The 23,990-nt window shown below is 41.6% G+C and overlaps 1 protein-coding gene across 6 annotated transcripts in view; it reads left to right on the top strand.

Annotated features, from left to right (window-relative positions):
- The window catches only part of TNRC18 (trinucleotide repeat containing 18), a 454,956-nt gene that overhangs the window by 322,687 nt on the left and 108,279 nt on the right, over positions 1-23,990 (top strand). For all 6 annotated transcript variants that reach the window (XM_089684713.1, XM_089684717.1, XM_089684716.1 and 3 more), the window contains 2 exons: positions 16,306-16,423; positions 16,504-16,579. In XM_089684713.1, the coding sequence (XP_089540839.1) occupies positions 16,306-16,423; positions 16,504-16,579 (194 nt within the window). The remainder of the gene's footprint in view (positions 1-16,305; positions 16,424-16,503; positions 16,580-23,990) is intronic.

Here is a 23,990-nt window from a genome sequence, read left to right as displayed (position 1 = left end):
AAATATATAGTAAACTCAAATTTAGTTATAAATTTAGGCCAAAATGTATTCTGCTACATGTTTTTGGTAAAAAAAAATCCCAATAAGTGTATATTGATTGCTTTGTGTGAAAGTTATAGCGTCTACAAACTATGGTATAGATACTGCAATTTACGCCATTTTTTTGCTATACAGCACTGCGCTAGTTTAATGGACAATCGCGCTGTCATGCAATACGGTACATAAATGAAATTCACACAAATAGAGCTTTATTTTGGTGGTATTTGATCGCCTGTGCGCTGCTACTGCAGCCCTGCTCTCTGTCAGTGATTGCTGCTAATCAGCAGGACACAGCCGGTAACGACCGGCTGTGATCCGGCGACTGACATCTGCGGCCGTGATTGGCGGGACAGGTAGGGCGGTGGCACGCCTCACGCGCGCCCCCTACCTGTTTTGCAAACACACATTTTAGAACGTGGTTTTGCCCAGCCGTGCCGCCGTGCCAACGTATTTCTACAGTGGCTAGGCGGCATGTGGTTAAGAAAAAGGTCTCCCCTAGTTTGAGGGCTGCGGATATCCATATGATTACTCTCAAGCCCCCCCTTTGTGACTTCTGTTTTGTCCCTTTGCCCAGTTCTGAATTGGATGCTCCTGGGGCTTCAAATACGCCTCAGTTATTTTAGTTTTTTTCCTGTTGTAGATTTTCTTTACTGAGGAGGCTCTGTCCCATTCTCCCCCTGAGTAATGCCCTTCCCCTGCCCCTTCTGCTGCATCTGACATGGATGAGGATGTACCTGTGGTCTTAGGTAGTTATGAGGAGGCATTGGCATTGACCAATCAGGAGAAGAAACTGGTCTCAATCCTAATTAATCTGTGAAAGAAACGCTTAAGATTGAGGATATGCCTAGTATCTATGGGGCACCCATGTCATTCATTGGTATCCACAAACCTTTTAGATCTAACAAGATTTTCCCATACCACTCATGTATTGATGATTGTATCTACAAGGAGTGACAACTAACTAAGTTTGTTACAGTCCATAGGCATTTGGCAGTTCAGTATCCCTTCTTAAAGAAATAAGCGTCTCCCAACAGTGAATTTTCCGGTCTCCACACTAAAATGGCTACCCTATGGATACAAAGGCTGAATCAGCTTTGAGGGTCATGTGTAATGTAACTAGAGCCTTTGCTTTACCCAGTTTTTTGGCCTTCGCCCTGGTTTCTCAGACGTTAACTGAGTGGGACAAACTCCTGCATGAAGGCCTAGCCTAGTGGGTGAGAATGGCTCCCCTGCTAATGTGGAACTCCTGGATCAGCTTGTGCAGGGTCTTAAGTATCCTTGCAGCATTGCCTTGGATGCTAGACCACTCGGTTTCAAACTGTCTTTGTTAACAGTGGTTCTTTGCAGGCTTAAAGCTAAAGTTTGCCTTTAAGGAAAAAATAATAAATGCACATTATTTTGCAGGGAAAAAAAGTGCATTTATTATTTTTTCCTCACAAGAGCCTGCAAAGCATTGCACCCTTGATCCGTTGATCACAGATGCAGGAACAGGCTCTTACAGACAACATCCTCCAGCTTTCTTCCTGTAACCCTGTATGGGCTTTCAGTTAGAAAGCTGGAGGAAGCGTCAATAGAGTACAAGTGTGGTGATCAATACACTCAGTCCATGGAGAACTGCAAGTCATCTGTTGTGGTGGCAGATGGAACTTCTCATTTATTCGTCCACAGATCACTATGAATGAATGATGTGGCTTTGCAGAGGAAGATGGACTCAGGGAATGGGTCCTGTAATATGTTACATGTTGAAGTCTAAATACGGATGTAACATGTCCTAAAGCTGAACTTGTCCTTTAACCATTTGCCTACTGAGCATTTTCACCCCCTTCTTGCCTAGGCCAATTTTCAGCTGTCAGCGCTGTCGCTTTTTGAATGACAAATGTGCAATCATGCAAGACTGTACCCAAATTCCATTTTTATGATTTTTTTTGACACAGACAAAGCTTTCTTGTGGTGGTATTTAATCACCACTGGGTTATTTATTTTTTGCAAAACAAACAAAAAAAGACAAATTTTTTTTTTTTTATTTCCCTAGTTTATCAAATTTTGCAAATACGTAATTTTCCTCCTTCACTGATGTACACTGATGAGGCGGCACTGATGGGCGGCACTCAGGCTGCACTGAGGGGCACTGACTATCAGCTCTGATTGTACATAGCTAATCACATGGTAAAAGGCTGCTGTGATTGGCCCTTTACTGCAATCTGTGATTAGCTATGTCCTATGTGCACCCCTGGGGTGCGTTTCTGGGGTGACATCAATAGAGATGTTCTCCCAGAACTAGCTGACCATGCTGTAGCTGTCTTTATGCTATAGCACGATCGCCAAGTGGTTAAGTTCTTCTAAAAAGCCCTCAACTCATATTTACAGGAAATATTTACCACAAGTGACTTTGGTCAAGTTTTAAAAACATTACCGAGTGTAAGAGTACTTTTCTGCTTCCAAAGCACCATGTTGTAAATCTGGTCCTTCCTTTTCAACTCATAACCACATTTTTGGTTCCCAAGCCTTTTCTGACAAAGGTAGTAAGTCCACAAAGTCTCCTTCCTGATCCCCAAGAGGCAATACGATATTCCCTGGATGAACTTTACTTATAAATGTTAGTATCCAGTTATATTCTGTGTATCTAGGAAAGGATTTAGGGTTTATTTTTTAAAGCAATCAACTTAACTGGCCAGAACCAGCTCTTGAGGATGTCAGTTCCACATTTTCACAGTTACATAGTCTGTCTGAAAAAGACAAAAGTCCATCCAGTTCAACCATAGAAAAAAAAAAAAAGGTTATAAACCTATACCCACAGTTCATCCAGAGGAAGGCAAAAAAACCCAGGAAAGCACAATCCATTTTACTCCTGCTGGGAGAAAATATTCCTTCCTGATCCCCCGAGAGGCAATCGGATATTCCCTGGATCAACTTTATCTATAAATGTTAGTATCCAGTTATATTCTGTGTATCTAAGAAAGAATCCATCCAGGCCTTTTTTGAAGCAATCCACTGAGCTGGCCAGAACCAACTCTTGAGGGAGTCTATTCCACATTTTCACAGCTCTCACTGTGAAAAAACCTTTCCGTGTTTGGAGATTAAATCTCTTTTCCTCCAGACGTAAAGAGTGCCCCCTTGTCCTCTTTGATGACATCAGGGTGAATAGCTCTACACTGAGTTCACTATATGAACCACTGATGTATTGATACATGTTGATCATACCCCCCCTTAATCTCCTCTTCTCAAGAGAGAATACATTCAGTTCCGATAATCTTTCCTCATAGCTGAGCTCCTTCATGTCTCATCCATTTGGTTGCTGTTCTCTGTACTTTCTCTAGTTCCCCAATGTTCTTTTTATGAATTGGTGCCCAAAACTGAACTGCATAATCTAGATGAGGTGTTACTAATGATTTGTACAGGGGTAAAATGATACAGTGCACATTTTGATACAGTTTCCACATTTTATCATGTTACAAAGTAATTGTATTTTATTGGGATTTTATGTGACAGACCAACACACAGTGGCACATAATTGTGAAATGGAAGGAGAATGATAAATGGTTTTAAAATTTCTTTACAAATATATGAAAAGTGTGGTGTGCATTTGTATTCAGCCCCCTTTACTCTGATACCCCTAACTAAAATCTAATGGAACAATTGCCTTCAGCTAATTAGTAAATAGTCCACCTGTGTGTAATTTAATTTCATTATAAATACAGCTGTTCTGTGAAGCCCTCGGAGGTTTGTTAGAGAACACTAGTGAACGAACAGCATCATGAATGCCAAGGAACACACCAGACAGGTCGGGGATAAAATTGTGGAGAAGTATAAAGCAGAGTTAGGTTATAAAAAATAAATATCCCAATCTTTGAACATCTCACAGAGCACTGTTCAATCCATCATCCAAAAATAGAAAGAGTATTGCACAATTGCAGACCTACCAAGACATGGCCGTTCACCTAAACTGACAGGCCGGGCAATGACAGCAACAATCAGAGAAGCAGCCAAGAGGCCCATTGTAACTCTGGAGGAGCTGCAGAGATCCACAGCTCAGGTGGGAGAATCTGTCCACAGGACAACTATTAGTCATGCACTCCACAAATCTAGCCTTTATGGAAGAGTGGCAAGAGGAAAGCCACTGTTAAAAGAAAGCCAAAAGAAGTCCCGTTTGCAGCTTGCGAGAAGCCATGTGGGGGACACAGCAAACATATGGAAGAAGGTGCTCTCTGGTCAGATGAGACCAAAATTTAACTTTTTGGCCTAAAGGCAAATTGCTATGTGTGGTAGAAAATGAACACTGCACATCACACTAAACACATCATCCCCACTGTGAAACATGGTAGTGGCAGCATCATGTTGTGGGGATGCTTTTCTTCAGCAGGGACAGGGAAGCTGGTCAGAGTTGATGGATGGAGCCAAATACAGGGCAGTCATAGAAGAAAACCTTTTAGAGTCTGCAAAAGACTTGAGACTGGCGCAGAGGTTCTCCTTCCAGTAGGACAACGGCCCTAAACATACAGCCGGAGCTACAATGAAATGGTTTAGATCAAAGCATACATGTGTTAGAATGGCCCAGTCCAGATCTAAATCCGATTGAGAATCTGTGGCAAGACTTGAAAATTGCTGTTCACAGACACTTTCCATCCAATCTAACAGAGTGAGCTATTTTGAAAAGGAGAATGGGCAAAAATGTCACTCTCCTAGATGTGCAAAGCTGGTAGAGACATACTGAAAAAAACTTGCAGTTGTAATTGCAGCAAACGGTGGTTCTACAAAATATTGACTAGGGGGCTGAATACAAATGCGCACCGCACTTTTCAGATATTTATTTGTAAAACATTTTGAAAACCATTTATCATTTTCCTTCCACTTTACAATTATGTGCCACTTTGTGCTGGTCTATCACATATAATCCCCCCTAGTATGTATGATGCATGCATATTCTTAGCCCTTAAGTGCATAACCTTACATTTATCAACATTAAACCTCATTTGCCACACAATTGCCAATTTAAACAGTGCATTGAGGTTGGCTTGTAAATTGGAGATATCCTGTAAGGACGTTATTCCACTGCACAGCTTGGTGTCATCTGCAAAGACTGAAATGGTAGTTTTAATCCCAGACCCTATATCATTTTTAAATCTATTAAAAAGTAAGGGTTCCAACACTGAACCTTGGGGGTACACCCCTAACAACCGTAGACCATCCAGAGTATGAAATATTAACCACTGTGTGGGAAACTGTGTCAAACACTTTTGCAAAATCGAAGTATACACAGTCACTCCTCTGTCTAGAATTTTGCTTACCTCCTCATAAAAAGAAATCAGATTTATTTGAAACCGTCTGTCTTTCTGTCTTTCACAAATCCATGCTGTCTGTTGCTTAAAATGTTACTAAACCCACAACAGTAAAATCAGTCGGTATATGCAGTAAAGCATGCTTGTTATACTCACTTTGGAACCTAAGGGTTTAATCCCATGCATTGTGTAAAAATGCTGTTTGATCATGACTTCTCTTATCTTCCCCTTCTTCCAGTACCCCTCTCATCTCCTGATGAGACCTATCATGTGGAATCACTCTGCACATACTCAGTTTGGTGTGTATGGCTAGAGAGTTTTTTTGGGAGAGTGCATTTGATCAACACAGGACCAAACAGCACTGTCCAGCAGAGGTCAGGGGTCCTGCATCCTCATAGAGAAACTCCCCCTATGAGCTTTATTATGTGCTTGGCTGGACACTGATAGAAGTCACACGACTGCTATATATTGCTGATGAGAAAGGGTATTTAGCAGTTTATATTTACTAAAATAATTGCACTTTCATGCTCTGTGTACTGTGGAAGACTGAATATAGTGAATTCAGGGTTTAGTTACTTTAAAATATTTTCCCTCATCGCCTTTCAGGACAGCACCTGGAGAGCATAGCTCCACCCATATTCCTAGGAAACACTTCAGTTATGGTGTTTCCTCGCTCCATGGTGAAAGCGCTGCAGGGGACCTTTTTTGATGGGGCTGCACTCTCTTCAGGTGGGGAAGCCTTACTTTGTAGTATAGTGTTTGGACCATCCCAACACTCCCGACAAGATGGGGGGTTGTTCCAGTGCTTTCTTTCCCCCTCGAAATCAGGGGAGCAGTAGCCAGCTGGAGAGTCCTAACCCATGTGCCCAGAGCTGTTTGTTTGCTGTTAGTGGGGCTGTCAGTGAAGGAGGTGTCTCCCTGCAGCAGCTGACAAGTGGTCCTGGAGCAAAGGAAACTGCGGTGGCGGCTTTTCGCTTGTGTGCTTTGGAGCCTGGACAGCTAGTGACGCTGGTGCCGATGGCCGGGGCTTACGGGGGAAGTGGTGGCAGTGGTTTCGGCCGCTGGAATGCAGGGGGAAGAGGTGGGTCAGTTACCGGGTCCCTGGGGTGCAGGGACACTGGAGGGGAAATTTAAAAGGACTGGAAGTCCCAGTAGGCTGTGCACTCTGCAAGGATGGAGGAAACAGAGGGTCAGGCAGCAGCGGTGGAAGTAGGCGCCTCTTGCACCAGCCAAGCCCAGGTAAGGCGGGTACAGCGGTGCCTTGTTTTATCCTTACTATTGGGCCTTTTGTGGTTTTCACTTGTCCTTCCTCTGTGGGTGTTGGGGGAGCCTGATGCTGTAGTGCAGAGGTGACATCGCTAAGCTGCAGCCTAGTGGGGGGGGTTTGCTGTGCTGATGGCAGAAGTTATCTTTCACTATTTCCTATTAGCGGTGGCTTAGCCTGTGACACGGGGAAGGGTTACAGGTCAGTGGTGAACGTGGCCATCCACCTCAAGCCATATTGAGGCTAGCGAGGATGAGAGCGACGGCGTCCTACTCTCCCTAAAGAATTCCAGTGAGGATGAGAGAGAAGAGGAGGTCGCTAGGTTATCCAGATATAAGCTATCCTTATAGGAAGTGAATGATCTTTTAAAGGCAATTAACACAACCCTTGAAATACAGGAGGGGAAAGTACAATTATCCATTCATGATGAGATGTACTAGGGCCTTGACCAGGTCAAGTGCAGAGTTGTTCCAGTCCATCAGGTTCAGTAAGAAAGGAAGAACCCAGAGAGGGGCCCCTTCTTTTCCAAATCCCTCAGAAGAAGATTCCCCTTTGAAGAGGATGAGGCCTTGGTATGGAACAAAAAGCCAAAGTTGGAGGTGGCCTTTTCACAGGTGTCTAGACACAGGGACGTGGCATTTAAAGACATGGGCATCCTGAAGGATGCGATGGATAAGAGGGCGAACTCTCCTTTAATTGTGAGACTCCACCTTATCCAACCTCAAGCCTGCATTCAGAGGCTACTAGAAACCTAGTGCGCTACATTGAGCAGTTGCTGGAACATGTGGAAGTGGGGACGTATAGGAGAAAGATTTTGGAGTCCTTCCCTGTCCTCTTAAAAGCTGTGAAATGTATGGTGGATGCGTCAGAATTAATTAGGGTGTTGGCCAGGTCCTCTGCATTGGTTAACTTTGCCATCTGGCTCAACACCAGGTCGGGAAACTCAGCATCAAAGATCCCTCCCTCAGGAGACTTGATGTTTGGGCCAGACCTGGAGACAGTTCTGGATAGGATGGCAGATGAGAAGAAGGCCTTTTCGTCAAAAAAGAAAAACATCCAGTCGAAAGGCATTTTCATCCTTTTTCACAGACCCAGAGAAATAAAGAGCATTGCCAGAAGAAAAATTGATTTCAGAGCAAAGAGTTTTCAGAAGAACAAGGGAAAAGGGGGAGTGTTCTTCAGACCCCTGGAGCTGCCCACCAAGAGCCAAAAACAGTTGCCTTCAGGTGAGCTGAAGCAGCGAGGAGTTTGTTTGTCAAGAACATCATTGCTCACGGTTACAGTATAGCATTTTCTGAGGCCTCTCCGAGCAGTTTTGTTTTGTAACCAGTCTCGCAAGCGATTGAGGGAAGCCTTTGGCAATGATGTCCCTCTTGAAAGAACTGATGTAGCAGAAAGTCATTATCCAGGTTCCCAAGGGAACAAGAAGGTCAGGAGTTCTATTCACACATTTTTGGTCAGAAAACTCTCGGAGAAGTTCCATTTAATTTTGAATCTGAAAATACTAAAGACCATTTGGTACAAACCTTTTTGGATAGACACATTTTTTTCCATAAGAAAGCTATTATCCCCTGGATGTTTCATTGGGACCATTGATCTCTGAGATGCCTATCTGCACATCCCAATAGCTCAGTCATCTCAGAAATTCCTCCCTCTGGCAGTCAATCTGGGAATGTCCATTTGGCACCTGAAATTTAGGGCACTACCTTTCAGCATGTCACCTTCCCCGAGGGTGTTCACCAAGGTGATGGCAGAAACTTTGGAGCCACTGAGGCTAAGGGGGATAGTTACATAGTTTCTTTGAAAAAAGACTAAAGTCCATCCAGTTCAACCATAGAAAAAAGGAAGAAAAAAAAGTAATAATTCTATACCCACAGTTGATCCAGAGGAAGGCAAAAGGTTTATTTAGACTACCTGCTTCTGTTCACAGAATCCCAGGGGTCAGGTGCTGACAAACCTTTAGGTAACTCTGGCTCATCTAAAAAATCTGGATTGCTCTTGAACTTGGAGAAATCCAACTTGATTCTTGCCCAGAGAGTAAGATTCTTGGGGTATAGTATAGACTCGGTACAACAAAAGATCTTTCTCCCAGAGGAAAAGAGAGAACTATTCAGTTGGCTCTGAGTCTGATTCATGCAGTCTGACAGTGTCAGTCCGGGTGGCTATGCAGTAGCACTCAGGCTACTCACCTCCTCCTTTCCAGCAGTCCATTGGCCAGGTTTCATTACTGTCCTCTCCAACTGGATATTCTCCAAAATTGGGCCTACCAGGAATTTTTGGACAAGCCTATTAAGATTGTCTCAAAAGTAAAAAGAGCACTGTGGTGGAGGCAAAACCTGACCAACCTATTGTAGGGTCTGCCATGGTCCTTTCCCATGGTCCTAATGACGGGTGCATGTGCTTGGGATTGGGGAGCCCACCTCAAAGATCTGACAACATAGGGCTCTTGGTCCGAGGTAGAGGCCAGAATTGGAGCAAATTAGAAGCCATTCAGCTGGGTATCCGCTGTTTTCAGCAGTCATTCCGGTGGCAGCACATGCAGGTACTTTTGGCCAATATAGAAGTGTCATATACATATCAAGGCAAGGAGGCACAGGGAGTAGGGGTCTGTTGGAATTGGCTCTACAGATCCTTACTTCGGCAGAGCAGAATTTAGGCTCTATCAGCTGTCAACCTAAAGGGATCGCAGAATTAGCTGGTTGACTTTCTAAGCAGGAAAAAAGGTGGTAGAGTCCGAATGGAGCCTAAATCAGGTTTTCTAGTTGATCATGGAAGCCTGGGGAGTTTCCCAGGTTGATCTATTTGCAAGTCACCTAAACGCTAAAACACCAGCATTCTTTTCCCTGCACAGGGAAGATCAGGCTGTGGGTTTGGATGCAATGGCTCATCCGTGTAATTACCCCTTGTCTTGATTTCACTGGTGCTTTGAAAGTTCAAGCTAGACGCTACAAATCTAATCCTGATCACCCAATTCTGGCCAAAAAGGCAGTGGTTTCCAATGCCCCTGAATTTATCCTCCAGCTCCCACCCTGGAGGCTGCCGGACCAGAAAGATTTGCTGGTTCAGGAGCCTGTAAGCCAAGCGGAGGGGAATGGCTCAAATTAACATCTTGGTTCTTGAAGAAGATCTTCTAAGAAGTAAGGGGCTCTCAGACAAACTTATTGCCACCCTCCTTTCAAGTAGGAGGAAAGCGACCAGAACAATATTCCTCAAAATTTGATAGTGTTCTAATTCTTGGTGTTTCACCAAGGGTTTCCAGTTTTGGAGTTTCTCCATGAAAAAATTTAGACATTTTTAGTAGCAAGTACCCTCAGGTTACAGCATTGTTGGTTTTCCGTTATCTCCGGAGCCACTAATTGTTAGACTTTTAAGGGCATTGGCGAGGACTAGACCAGCTGATGTCCCCAAATGGGACTTATCTTTAGTTTTACAGGGCCTCATGAAAACTTTTTTCTTGGTTGCAATTACTTAAGCACAAAGGATAAGTGAAATTCAGGCACTATCAATCTCTGAACCTTTTTTAGTTATGTTTCCGGACAAGGTCTCTTACAGTACTTGGAGGGATCTAAAGAGTTCAGGAAATCAAACTCCTTGTTTGTCTTTTTTTCGGGAAAACGCAAAGGGGGGAGAGCCTCCAAAAGTACATTAGGGAGAAAGAGAAAGATCCTCCAGATGAGATCGCAGCACATTCTACAAGATCAGTGGTATCCTGGGCTGAAAAGGCTGGTGCATCTCCAGATCAGATATGCAAAGCAGCTACGTGGTTAAGCTTCTCCACATTTATACGCTATTATAAGGTGGACCTATTGGCAGCAGCTGACCAGTCCTTTGGCAGGAAGGTCCTGCAAACAGTGGTCCCATCCTAGGGTATGTTTCTTGGTTATCTCCAGGTGCTGTCCTGAAAGGCGATGAGGGAAAACCTTAGTTAGACTTACCGGTGACGGTATTACTAAGAGCCTTTCAGAACAGCAGCTGCCCTCCATTTCATGGATAATATGTCAGCGGTTCTTTTATACTTGCATGGTGTTTTTGTGCTTATTTTTCCAGCATGCTGTTGGTTACTCAGCAATTACTGAGGACATGGTGGAAGAGGCCAACTTTAAAAGCTCACTGCAGCATTTCCCAGCAATAACGGTGGAGCTACGCTCTCCAGGTGCTGTCCTGAAAGGCTCTTAGAAATACCGTCACTGGTAAGTCTAACAAAGGTTTTTCCAGCAAGAACTCATCTATATTTGGTCTGTTAAATTCTCCAGTATTTTCCCAACTATAGAAGTTAAACTTACAAGTCTATAATTACTTTAAGACTTTGATCCCTTTTTAAATATAGGCACCACATTGGTCTTATGTCAATCCAGTGGTACTATGCCAGTCATTAAAGTGTCCCTATAAATTAGAAATAATGGTTTTGAAATGACAGAGCTCAATTATTTTATGACCTGTGGGTGTATGCTATCTGGTCCAGGTGCTTTATTCAAATTTATTCTGTCCAATTATTTCTGGACCATGTCAATTTTGAGCCATTGTCAATTATTTGGAGCTGTGTCAATATCATCCCCATTATGGACATAAGCTCCCCCATGCTCCTTTGTATACAGAGAGCTGAAGAAGGTATTTAATAAATTTGCATTCTTATTGTGCCCAGTCACCCAATTATTTTGTAAAGGGCCTTTATGCTCAGACCTGAAGAATTATTTGAAGAATTTGAAGAATTATTTGAAGAACTTGAAGAATTTTTTGGGGCGTTTTGTCCTATCTTTTGCAATCTGTAGCTCGTTTTGATTTTTTGCGGCCCTGGTTTCCTTTTTACATATTCTGTTATATTCCTTGTGACAATTAAATGATATTGTTCCTTCGTTTTTATATTTTTATAAAAGCTTTTTTCTAAGGCTTTTAAACTTCTTGCCCATGGGAATATATTTTGCAGCATGTATGCATACGGTCTTTTTTAAAGAATTACCATTTCTGTTCTGTGTTCAATGCCAATATTCCCTCCCAGTCTAAGTCTTAGGGAGCAGCCTTCATCCTTTGAAAATTTGCTCTCCTAAAGCTGAGTGTTTGTTTTCTTTCCAGTATGTGCTTGTTGTTTACAGCTAACATGGTGGAGTCTGTCTGTATGTGAGAAGTGATCTCAGAGCGAGTGTGAAAGAAAGTGATGGAGAGTGTGATGAGGCTGAAGTATTATGGGTGGAACTGCACATGGGGGTGAGTACTACAAAGGTAATCATTGGAGTTAGTTATAAGCTTCCCAGTGTTAATGAGGAGGTGGAAACTCAGCTCCTTGCACAGATCGAAAGGGCTGGGACAGTGATCATAATGGGGGATTTTAACTACCCAAAAATTGACTGGAGTAAAGATACTGCAGGAACAGTTAAAGGGAAAACATTTTTAAAACTACTACAGGACAATTTTATGGTACAGTTCTTAGAGGCCCCTACTAGGAATGATGCTCTGCTGGACCTGGTAATCTTAAACCATGCAGAGCTTATTACGAATGTCCGTATAAAAGAACATCTGGGTAGCATTGACCATAACATGATTTCATTTATTGTTGGCTGTAAACAGCAAGCACATACGGGAAAAATAAAACCGCTCAATTTTAAGAGAGCTAATTTTCCAAGGCTTAGAGCTGCTCTCCAAGACTTATACTGGGAGGGAATATTGGCATAGATGAACACAACACAGAAATGGGAATTCTTCAAAAAGACTGTATGTGAACACACTGCAAAATATATTCCCATGGGCAACAAGTTTAAATAGCTACAAATCAAACCTATGTGTCTTACGGCCAAAGTTAAAAAAAGCTATAGATAATAAGAAAAGAGCTTTTATTAAATATAAAAATGAAGGAACACTATCATTGTTTAAACATTACAAAGAATATAACAGAATATGCAAACAGGGAATAAAGGCCGCAAAAATTGAAAATGAACGATAGATTGCAAAAGATAGCAGGACCACCCCCAAAAAATTCTTCAAATTTATTAATAGTAAAACAGTCTGGTCCGAGCATGTAGGCCCTTTACAAAATAATCTAGAGTGGGTGACTGGGGACAAAAAGAAGGCAAATTTATTAAATAACTTCTTCAGCTCAGTGTATGCAAAGGAGCATTGGGGAGCTCTTGTCCATAATAGGCATGGTATTGACACAGCTCCAGATGATCCACATTGGCTCACAATTGATATGATCCAAAAATATTTAGACAGTATAAAGGTGAATAAAGCATCTGGACCGGATGGCATATACCCACAGGTCCTTAAAGAATTGAGCTCTGTAATTTCAAAGCCATTGTTTCTAATTTTTAGGGACTCTTTAGTGACTGGCATAGTACCACTGTATTGGTGCAAGGCCAATCTGGTGCCAATATTTAAAAAGGGGTCAAAATATTTACCAAGTAATTATAGACCTGTTCGTTTAACTTCTATAGTTGGGAAGATACTGGATAGTTTAATAAAGACCGCATAGATGAGTTCTTGCTGTAAAAAAATGTTTTAAGCAACAGACAGCATGGATTCATGAAAGACAGAAGTTGTCAAACAAATCTGATTTCTTTTTATGAGGAGGTGAGCAAAGCCTTGGACAGAGGGGTGGCGGTGGACGTGGTATACTTGGATTGTGCAAAAGCTTTTGACACAGTTCCCCACACACGGCTAATGTGTAAGGTAAAGTCTACAGGCTTGGGAAAATCCATATGTAAATGGATAGAAAACTGGCTAAAAGATCGTATTCAGGGAGTTGTGCTTAATGATTCATACTCTGAATGGTCTAGGGTTGTCAGTGGTGTACTCCAAGGTTCAGTGTTGGGACCCTTACTTTTTAATATATTTATAAACAATATGGGGTCTGGAATTAAAAATCCAATTTCAGCTTTTGCAGATGACACCAAGCTGTGCAGTGGAATAACGTGCTTACAGGATGTCTTCAATTTACAAGCCGACCTCAATGCACTGTTTAATTGGGCAACTATGTGGCAAATAAGGTTTAATGTTGATACATGTAAGGTTATGCACTTGGGGGCAGAGAATATGCATGCATCATACATACTAGGGGGAGTACAACTGGGGGAATCAATGTTGGAGAAGGATCTGGGAGTTCTGGTAGATCACAAGCTTAATAATGGCGTGCAATGCCAAGCTGCAGTTTCTAAAGAGAGCAAAATCCTCTCTTGTAATAAAAGAGGAATAGACTTCAGAGAGAGAGAGAGATCATATTACCCCTGTACAAATCATTGGTAATATCTCATCTGGAATATGCAGTTCAGTTTTGTGCACCAATTCACAAAAAGAACATTGGGGAACTGGAGAAAGTAAAGAGAAGGGCAACCAAACTGATAGGAGGTATGGGGGAGCTCAGCGTTGAGGAAAGATTAGAGGAACTGAATTTCTCTTTTGAGAAAAGGAGATTAAGGGGGGATATGATCTATATGTATAAATACATCAGTGGTTCATATATTGAACTCAGTGTAGAGCTATTCACCCTGAAAACATCACAGAGGACAAGGGGGCACTCTTTACGTCTGGAGGAAAAGAAATGTAATCTCCAAACACGGATAGGTTTCTTCACAGTGAGAGCTGTGAAAATGTGGAATAGACTCCCTCAAGAGTTGGTTCTGGCCAGCTCAGTGGATTGCTTCAAAAAAAGGCCTGGATTCTTTCTTAGATACACAGAATATAACTGGATACTAACCATTTATAGGTAAAGTTGATCCAGGGAATATCCGATTGCATCTCGGGAGATCAGGAAGGAATATTTTTCCCAGCAGGAGCAAATTGGATTGTGCTTTGCTGGGTTTTTTTTGCCTTCCTCTGGATCAACTGTGGGTATAGGATTATAACTTTTTTTTTTTCTATGGTTGAACTGGATAGACTTTTGTCTTTTTTCAGCCTAACTATGTAATTGATGGCTTTGACCTGAGTAGGGAGAGAAACAAACAAACCTAATCGAACCACCACTCCCTCTCCCACCCTCCTAGCACCTTCACAAAATGAAAGGGAAAGGCCCACCCAGCTGATAAACTTCCAAAAAGAGGCCACTGGGACAGCAAAGAGAAACAAACCAACTACAAAAGGTCCTGCAGGTCGGCCCGTTCAAACTGGTTGGAAAGTCTGAGAGTGAAGCCGGGCCATTGCTTGGGATCTTCTATCAGCTTCTCGATTAGATTTTCTCGGGCTGCGAAGTAATCTAGATAGATGTGCTGATGAATTTGTTGAAATCTGCAAGGTACAGTTGGGATCTAGAAGATGAAGCTCCAACAGACAGCGTTTAAGATCAAGCAGATTAAAGGCATCATATACCTTTAAGAGACCCCTTATACATAAAGGACAGTCTGAAGGGGAACCCCCAGCGATAACGAATATGATTGTCCTGAAGGATCTGGAGATATGGCTTTATAATCCTTTTCAAGATGATAGTTTGGGAGAGATCAGAATAAATCTGATAGGGATGACTCTGAAACGAAAGGGCCTCTTTTCTCCAGCCATTGGCATCACCTGTTCCTTCGTTTTATAATAATGAAATTTCAATATGATGTCCCAAGGTGGGCCTTCAGGTGGTCTGCGGCCTAAGGCCCTATGTATCAAACGATCCACTGGAACATCAGGGATCAGCTCTTGCAATAAGAATAACACCGAGCCATGGAGATCTGTCAGTCTCAGGCCGGCCCCTGATACGAATATTACTGCGACGAGCTCTATTCTTCTCCTCTTCCAGTTGATTCTTAAGAGAATGTAATTCAGCCTGCAGATTTTCTATATCACCCTCATGGCCAGCCAGAACTGTAGTAACATCATTCATTGTATGTTCTAGAAGAGCAGCCCTCTCTCTCACATTTCTAAGTTTCTTGAGTAAATCTGCTGATAGTTTGCGAGAGATCTCGCCAAGTTCTTCCCAAACAATCCCTCGAATCTTACCCACCAGAACTGAATCTTGATCCGTACGGGATGGCTGCAAGGCAGAGGGGAACTGTAAAGAGCTGTCAATGGAATCCTCCGAGTTTCTTAATGAATTCCTCGTGGTCTCATCTGCAGGGGGGACCAACGTCATCTTGGATGGGAGCCGGCGCTGCGGCTTAGGATCAGCCTATTGCTTGGACCGGGCCCGATCCAGAGGAGCCATGGCTACTGTTCACTCCCCCACACACTCCGATACCCGTGGAGACCAGCGGGGACTCGATGGGCTCCTGCTAGCTGGAGGGAGAGGTGAAGTGTCCAGGGTGAGCGGAGGTAGCTCAGATCGTGGCCATTTTGGGCCGCTCCGCGCATGCGCCACCCGCTCACAGTAATTCTAAACTTATGAGCTGTAAAGGCTTTTAAACGTCACCTATGGAGAGTTTTGGTTACTGTAGATTTTTGCAATATCACAGGCGCACGCAATTTTGTATGGCCAGGGGGCCCTGTCAGGAAGGCTGTGGGATCCCACAATTTTTAATGGTGGCCCTGTGCATTTACATGTATTTCTGAGATGAAACATGCTTCAATAGAAATAAATAGGCTTTGGTGAATTCATTGTATAAATCCTAGTTGCTGGAACTGTCTTTAGCCTCAGTACTTAGTCACTGACCCAGAGCCAGTATGCAGTGGAGACAAATACGCATGCTTGACTTAAAAAGTATTTAAGTACCAATAGCATTTTTAGCAGCAGAGGTCAGCCAGTGGCTGCCTCCATATGCCTTAGTACAAGTTTTTTCTAACCAGTGTAACTACATCTATAATACATTTTGATCTCTACAGCCCCACGCTCCTGCATCATAGACAAGGATGAACTGAAAGATGGGTTGCGAGTTCTGATTCCAATGGATGACAAGCTGCTTTATGCAGGTCATGTACAAACTGTCCACTCTCCAGATATGTAAGTTAACAGACCACACTAAGCAAAATTTTTGTTAATATATTCTTCGAAATTTTTAAATTTTTTTTACTGTTTTCCAGATATCGTGTGGTGGTAGAGGGCGAGAGGGGAAATCGTCCACATATTTACTGCCAGGAGCAGCTGTTGCAAGAAGCTGTGAGTTAAGACTAAACGCTGATAGGCAGACATTGAATAATATTCAGAGGGCAATATCCAACCATTAATATGCTGCCATGGCTGATTTCCTTCTATGGTTGGCTTTATGATGATCCTGCAGCTTCAATACTTTGTGTTTCCACTTTATAACAAAAATATAAGGAAAGTTCATACTTTTGGACCAGTATGAAATCCAAGCAATTAGTAACACCAGCATCAATGTTTTTATCACTGAGTGACTTTTGTATATCTGAGAATGACCTTCATTTAAAGATGTTGTAAAAGTTCAAGGTTTTTTACCTTTAGGCATTCTATTCATGAAGGTGCAGCAACCCCCCTAATACCTGAGCCCCATTGCGATCCATCGATGCGCATGCGAGCCTCAGCTCTCCAGGGACTCTCCTTCTTCATTGGCTGAAACAGCAGCGGGAGCCATTGGCTCCCACTGCTGTCAATCAAAGCCAATGAGCCAAAATAAAAAAAGAGAAGGTCAGGACCGAGCCATGGATGTGTGTTTTAAATACATAAAAAGCAATAAATGATGTAGCGCTCATGTAAATACAAACATTCAATAATGATGACCACACAGTGAAATATACACACGTCACAGATGGTGAATGATTTAGATAAGGGGGGTGTCCCCCAATCCACATGGGGATAATAAATACGTGACCCCTAATCCACAATCAGGGACATTAACAGGTGTTAAGTGAGTCCCTATAACGGGATCAAATGCTTCAGTGTGAGTGAAAAACAGCACTGCAAATCAATCACAAGACAGTTTAGTGTAACATTCCTTCTGATCATGCAAATAGAAAGGAACGTATATGAACCAACACACCCTGGATGTGATCCAATAATGGCTGTAATGGCCTCTCACCTCCACCCTGCGATCCTGCAGGGCCACAGAGCTATATTATAATCACCGCTGGGCCTCTCAGCAAGCAGCACTCCTCAGGAACTGTTAACTTGAAAAAGGCTCCTCAGTAATCAGTATCCACCTTTCCAAATTCTCCTTGGGGGCCAGTGAGCAGGATGAATCATAACTCAAATCCCCATAAAACAAGAGAAGAGAACATCCTCCATAGTGTAAACCGCTTTGTTTAAGGGAAGTAAGTGAAATGTAAACTCACATATGTGCAGCTGTAATCAAAGCATTCCCCCATATGCTGGGTGTAATCATAGGAAAAAGGTGTTCCAAGATGGCGTCACGCCAGATGTGCATCGCCACGCTGAGCCGTCGACTCGTTGCGTCACGTGACCTTGTGACTTCATCAGGACTGCGTGATTGGTCAAATGTACTTCCTTATATAGGCTGAGGATTAGTCCAATCAGAAAAAACTGGGCGGGATCCCAGCGGCCATATTTTTGTAGCCCGTCGGATCCGACGGTGATAAAAAACTAATCATAGGCATATGACAGCCAGAACGTAAATGTGAGTAATTGCAAGTGAGCGGGGTCTGGTAAACCATAAATACATAGGTGAATGACCCAATATTCGAAGAAATGCCTACCAACAGCCCAGAAATAAAGTGCAAAAAATGCAAATATTAAAAACAATGTTTTATTAATTAAAAGGTACATAAAAACAATGCATGGTAAATACATGGTGAATGTAATACACCTATGCTATTCTAATATCCCATGCCAGGGAATAAAATATATAAATAACTAATTCACCAAAAAATAGTGCAGTATAAACTAAAATAAAAAATGGAATGTATATTACCAACTGGTATATCTATAAAAAAAAAAAAATATTTATATATATATATAACAAAGATGGACATATATGGCCCTAAAAAAAAGGGACAAGGATCACCTTTAAATTATGCGAAACACTCATCATATTTACATAGATATGCCAGAATAAAAATAAATGATAATTGAGTAAAAATGTACATCTCATATACACATAAATATATAGACCAGGCTTTAGATGATACAAAGAGAAAAATAAAAAATATATATAGCATAAAAAATCCCTTAGCAATCGCTAATAAAACTATTTAAATCAAAATCAATGTTTAACCCTTTTGGTGTGTGTGTGTCCATAATAAAAATCCAATGATGGAGAAGTTCAGTGAGCGCTAACAGATACAGCAGCTGATACACTAAAAAGGAAGACCTTAAAACCTTAAAACTGACAAAACATAACAAATAGTGCAGCGCTAAAAAGTGATATAAACGTATGGTTGCACCAGTATGTATGGTGCAAAGTCCTTTAGATCTTAGCAAGCGGTATAGGCCACATATGATGTGTATGACCTTCCCAATAAAAATGCAGTGTAGGCGCGTACCACACACGCCTCCACTATTCTATATAAACGCACAATGAAATTGCAAAATAAACAATACAATAATGGTCCGATAAAAGTTCAGGGATCAAAAAAAACCACAAATGAATAGAAAAAGGCTTGATAAGATCCCCGTAGTATATATAGTCCGGCGTTATGCAGAACCACAGGTAAATTGCGCACTCACCGGAAGCACAATTTAATTGCGCATTTGTGTCATATACACCAAAGGTCACTCCAGTTGTAGATGGAAAGAAGCTCAGATCGAATTGCTCCGTGAAGAGGGGTGTCACATCTGGGGATCCCTTGTGATAAACCTGGCTCCAAACAGGATCAGCTGAAATTTAATCAGGGCCCTGGAACAGTCGCCTTGCGATCCTGAGGAGTTAAATGCTCGATGTGGAGCAAAAAGGAGTACCCATAGTGTAGTATTTAGGTTAAATGTTAAACGAATTTATTGTGAGTTAAAAACAAGAAACACTTAACATGGATATCGTTGTGAAATCAATCCTTGTGCACAAAGGATATGATAAATATACACTGACCAGCTGGTATAGATGAGTGGCCGCCGGACCTCCTTGATCCGGCGGCTTGACGTCACGGCTAGCAGGGGCTCCTCCTTGACGCGCGTTTCGTATCACACGTACATCATCAGAAGGAATAAGAGCTCTTATTCCTTCTGATGATGTACGTGTGATACGAAACGCGCGTCAAGGAGGAGCCCCTGCTCGCCGTGACGTCAAGCCGCCGGATCAAGGAGGTCCGGCGGCCACTCATCTATACCAGCTGGTCAGTGTATATTTATCATATCCTTTGTGCACAAGGATTGATTTCACAACGATATTCATGTTAAGTGTTTCTTGTTTTTAACTCACAATAAATTCGTTTAACATTTAACCTAAATACTACACTATGGGTACTCCTTTTTGCTCCACATCGAGCATTTAACTCCTCAGGATCGCAAGGCGACTGTTCCAGGGCCCTGATTAAATTTCAGCTGATCCTGTTTGGAGCCAGGTTTATCACAAGGGATCCCCAGATGTGACACCCCTCTTCACGGAGCCATTCGATCTGAGCTTCTTTCCATCTACAACTGGAGTGACCTTTGGTGTATATGACACAAATGCGCAATTAAATTGTGCTTCCGGTGAGTGCGCAATTTACCTGTGGTTCTGCATAACGCCGGACTATATATACTTCGGGGATCTTATCAAGCCTTTTTCTATTCATTTGTGGGTTTTTTTGATCACTGAACTTTTATCGGACCATTATTGTATTGTTTATTTTGCAATTTTATTGTGCGTTTATATAGAATAGTGGAGGCGTGTGTGGTACGCGCCTACACTGCATTTTTTATTGGGAAGGTCATACACATCATATGTGGCCTATACCGCTTGCTAAGATCTAAAGGACTTTGCACCAAACATACTGGTGCAACCATACGTTTATATCACTTTTTAGCGCTGCACTATTTGTTATGTTTCATAATAAAAATCCATTTAGATTCTGCCTGACTTAAAGTCCTAATTTTGTGACTCCCTCTCCAGCGTTTACGGAACTTCTCCACTCCCCAAAAAGGACAAACTAGAGGGGTCTTTATTGTGATACTGCAAAAAATGTTTAGAAACGCTGTTTCGGAAAACCTTTACGGATGTTTTGCACATGTTCTCTTAATCTGACCCACAATGGTCTTTTCGTCCTACCCACGTACTGGAGACCACAGCCACACTCTGAAACAGACTACCCCCTCAATTCTACAGGATATAAAATCCTTAATCTGAAATTCCCTTTGATTACTAGTGGCAATAAATGAACTGTGTTTAGGGTTGCGTCCTTTGGTGGCTTTACATGTGTAGCACATTTTACAATTTACATTTTACACTATCGACTCTGTGAGAGAATTTAGCCACCTTAGATGGACTCAGAGGAGATATATTATAGAGTGCCTTGATTACTGTTTATCTCATAACTACTTCTGGTACAAGAACAAATTTTATAAACAAATAAAGGGAGTTGCAATGGGGGCGAGGTTTGCTCCCAGTGTGGCCAATCTTTTTATGGCCCACTGGGAGGAGGAAGCAGTGTATTGCCAGCCCCCACAACAATTAATTCTTTATAAAAGATACATTGACGATGTATTCATCATTTGGGATGGTACAGAACCTGATTTATTGTTGTTCCTTAACCAATTGAATAACAACAATCAAAATATCAAATTCTCCTGGGAGGTTAACAGGGAATTCATTAATTTTTTAGATCTATGCATCTACATACATGGAGAGAATTTATGCACAAAAACTTTCTTTAAGAAAGTAGATCGCAATGGGTATATCCCATTAGACAGTTGTGACTACCCCGCATGGCTTTTGAATATTCCCAAAGGACAATTGGTTAGATTAAGGAGGAATTGTACTGAAAAAGAAGAATTTCTGAAACAGGCTAAAATTATGGAAGAAAGGTTTGTCAACAAAGGGTATCAAAGAGACACCATTAGAAGCAAAATTACAGAAGTAGGAGAGACAGATAGAAGTCGTCTCCTTGCGGATAAGCCGAAAAAAAGAGAATTTGACAATCAATTGGCAATCATTTTAGATTTTACTGTTAACTATAAAAAGATAGAAAATGTTTTTAAAAAACACTGGCCAATTTTCCTTACTGATCCTTCACTTTCTAAGATGTTACCATCAGCACCTAAATATGTATATAGGAAAGCCCCCACGTTGAGATCTACATTAGTGCATAATGTTTTGGATCCACCAAACAATAGAAAAATCACGTTTCTAGATCAAAAAGGGTTTTTCCCTTGTAAAATGTGCTACACATGTAAAGCCACCAAAGGATGCAACCCTAAACGCAGTTCATTTATTGCCACTAGTAATCAAAGGGAATTTCAGATTAAGGATTTTATATCCTGCAGAATTGAGGGGGTAGTCTGTTTCAGAGTGTGGCTGCGGTCTCCAGTACGTGGGTAGGACAAAAAGACCATTGTGGGTCAGATTAAGAGAACATGTGCAAAACATCCGTAAAGGTTTTCCGAAACAGTGTTTCTAAACATTTTTTGCAGTATCACAATAAAGACCCCTCTAGTTTGTCCTTTTTGGGGAGTGGAGAAGTTCCGTAAACGCTGGAGAGGGAGTCACAAAATTAGAACTTTAAGTCAGGCAGAATCTAAATGGATTTTTATTATAGACACACACACACCAACAGGGTTAAACATTGATTTTGATTTAAATAGTTTTATTAGCGATTGCTAAGGGATTTTTTATGCTATATATATTTTTTATTTTTCTCTTTGTATCATCTAGAGCCTGGTCTATATATTTGTGTATATGAGATGTACATTTTTACTCAATTATTTATTTTTATTCTGGCATATCTATGTAAATATGATGAGTGTTTTGCATAATTTAAAGGTGATCCTTGTCCCTTTTTTTTTAGGGCCATATATGTCCATCTTTGTTTTATATATATATATATATATATATATATATTTTTTTTTATTTTTTTTTTATAGATATACCAGTTAGTAATATACATTCCACTTTTTATTCTAGTTTATACTGCACTATTTTTTGGTGAATTAGTTATTTATATATTTTATTCCCTGGCATGGGATATTAGAATAGCATGGGTGTATTACATTCACCATGTATTTACCATGCATTGTTTTTATTGGGAGTTTTTATGTACCTTTTAATTAATAAAATATTGTTTTTAATGTTTGCATTTTTTGCACTTTATTTCTGGGCTGTTGGTAGGCATTTCTTCGAATATTGGGTCATTCACCTATGTATGCTGTCATATGCCTATGATTAGTTTTTTTATCACCGTCGGATCCGACGGGCTACAAAAATATGGCCGCTGGGATCCCGCCCAGTTTTTTCTGATTGGACTAATCCTCCGCCTATATAAGGAAGTACATTTGACCAATCACGCAGTCCTGATGAAGTCACGAGGTCACGTGACGCAACGAGTCGACGGCTCAGCGTGGTGATGTACATCTGGCGTGACGCCATCTTGGAACACCTTTTCCCTATGATTACACCTAGCATATGGGGGAATGCTTTGATTACAGCTGCACATATGTGAGTTTACATTTCACTTACTTCCCTTAAACAATAAAGCGGTTTACACTATGGAGGATGTTCTCTTCTCTTGTTTTATGGGGATTTGAGTTATGATTCATCCTGCTCACTGGTCCCCAAGGAGAATTTGGAAAGGTGGATACTGATTACTGAAGAGCCTTTTTCAAGTTACCAGTTCCTGAGGAGTGCTGCTTCCTGAGAGGCCCAGCGGTGATTATAATATAGCTCTGTGGCCCTGCAGGGTCGCAGGGTGGAGGTGAGAGGCCATTACAGCCATTATTGGATCACATCCAGGGTGTGTTGGTTCATATACGTTCCTTTCTATTTGCATGATCAGAAGGAATGTTACACAGATCACTGGACTGTCTTGTGATTGATTTGCAGTGCTGTTTTTCACTCACACTGAAGCATTTGATCCCGGTATAGGGACTCACTTAACGCCTGTTTATGTCCCTGATTGTGGATTAGGGGTCACGTATTTATTATCCCCATGTGGATTAGGGGACACCCCCCTTATCTAAATCATCCACCATCTGTGACGTGTGTATTTTTCACTGTGTGGTCATCATTATTGAATGTTTGTATTTACATGAGCGCTACATCATTTATTGCTTTTTATGTTTTTGGGACCTATTGGTATAGGATTAGATGTTAGCAGCTTTGTAGTACTTCATATTTTATTTATTCCTTTATATATTTTTAATTTTTTTCTCTCTGTTATATTACATAAGAGCGCAGGAGGATTCTGTGTGATGTTTTAAATACATGCAATGCAGTGGCTCGGGAGTGAGCCTGCTTGGGTGCCCCCAGAGCAAGCTTCTTGCTCTGGGGGCACTCGACAGGAGCAAGGGGCCAGGAGCCCCGGCAGGGGACTTTTTAGGAGGGGGATCGGGGCTGCTCTGTGCAAAACCACTACACAGAGCAGGTAAGTATGATAAGTTTGTTATTTTAAAAAAAAAGCCTTTAATATCACTTTAACGCCTTTATGGGCTTTTGGATAAAGTATATGTATATTGTTTGACTATGGAT

Source organism: Staurois parvus, unplaced genomic scaffold, assembly GCF_062004578.1.
Source record: "Staurois parvus isolate SC_StPar_1 unplaced genomic scaffold, SC_StPar_1.0 ptg000353l, whole genome shotgun sequence".
Lineage (NCBI taxonomy): Eukaryota > Metazoa > Chordata > Amphibia > Anura > Ranidae > Staurois > Staurois parvus.
Note: the sequence above shows the minus strand (reverse complement) of the source record. Positions and strands in the feature narration are given on the sequence as shown.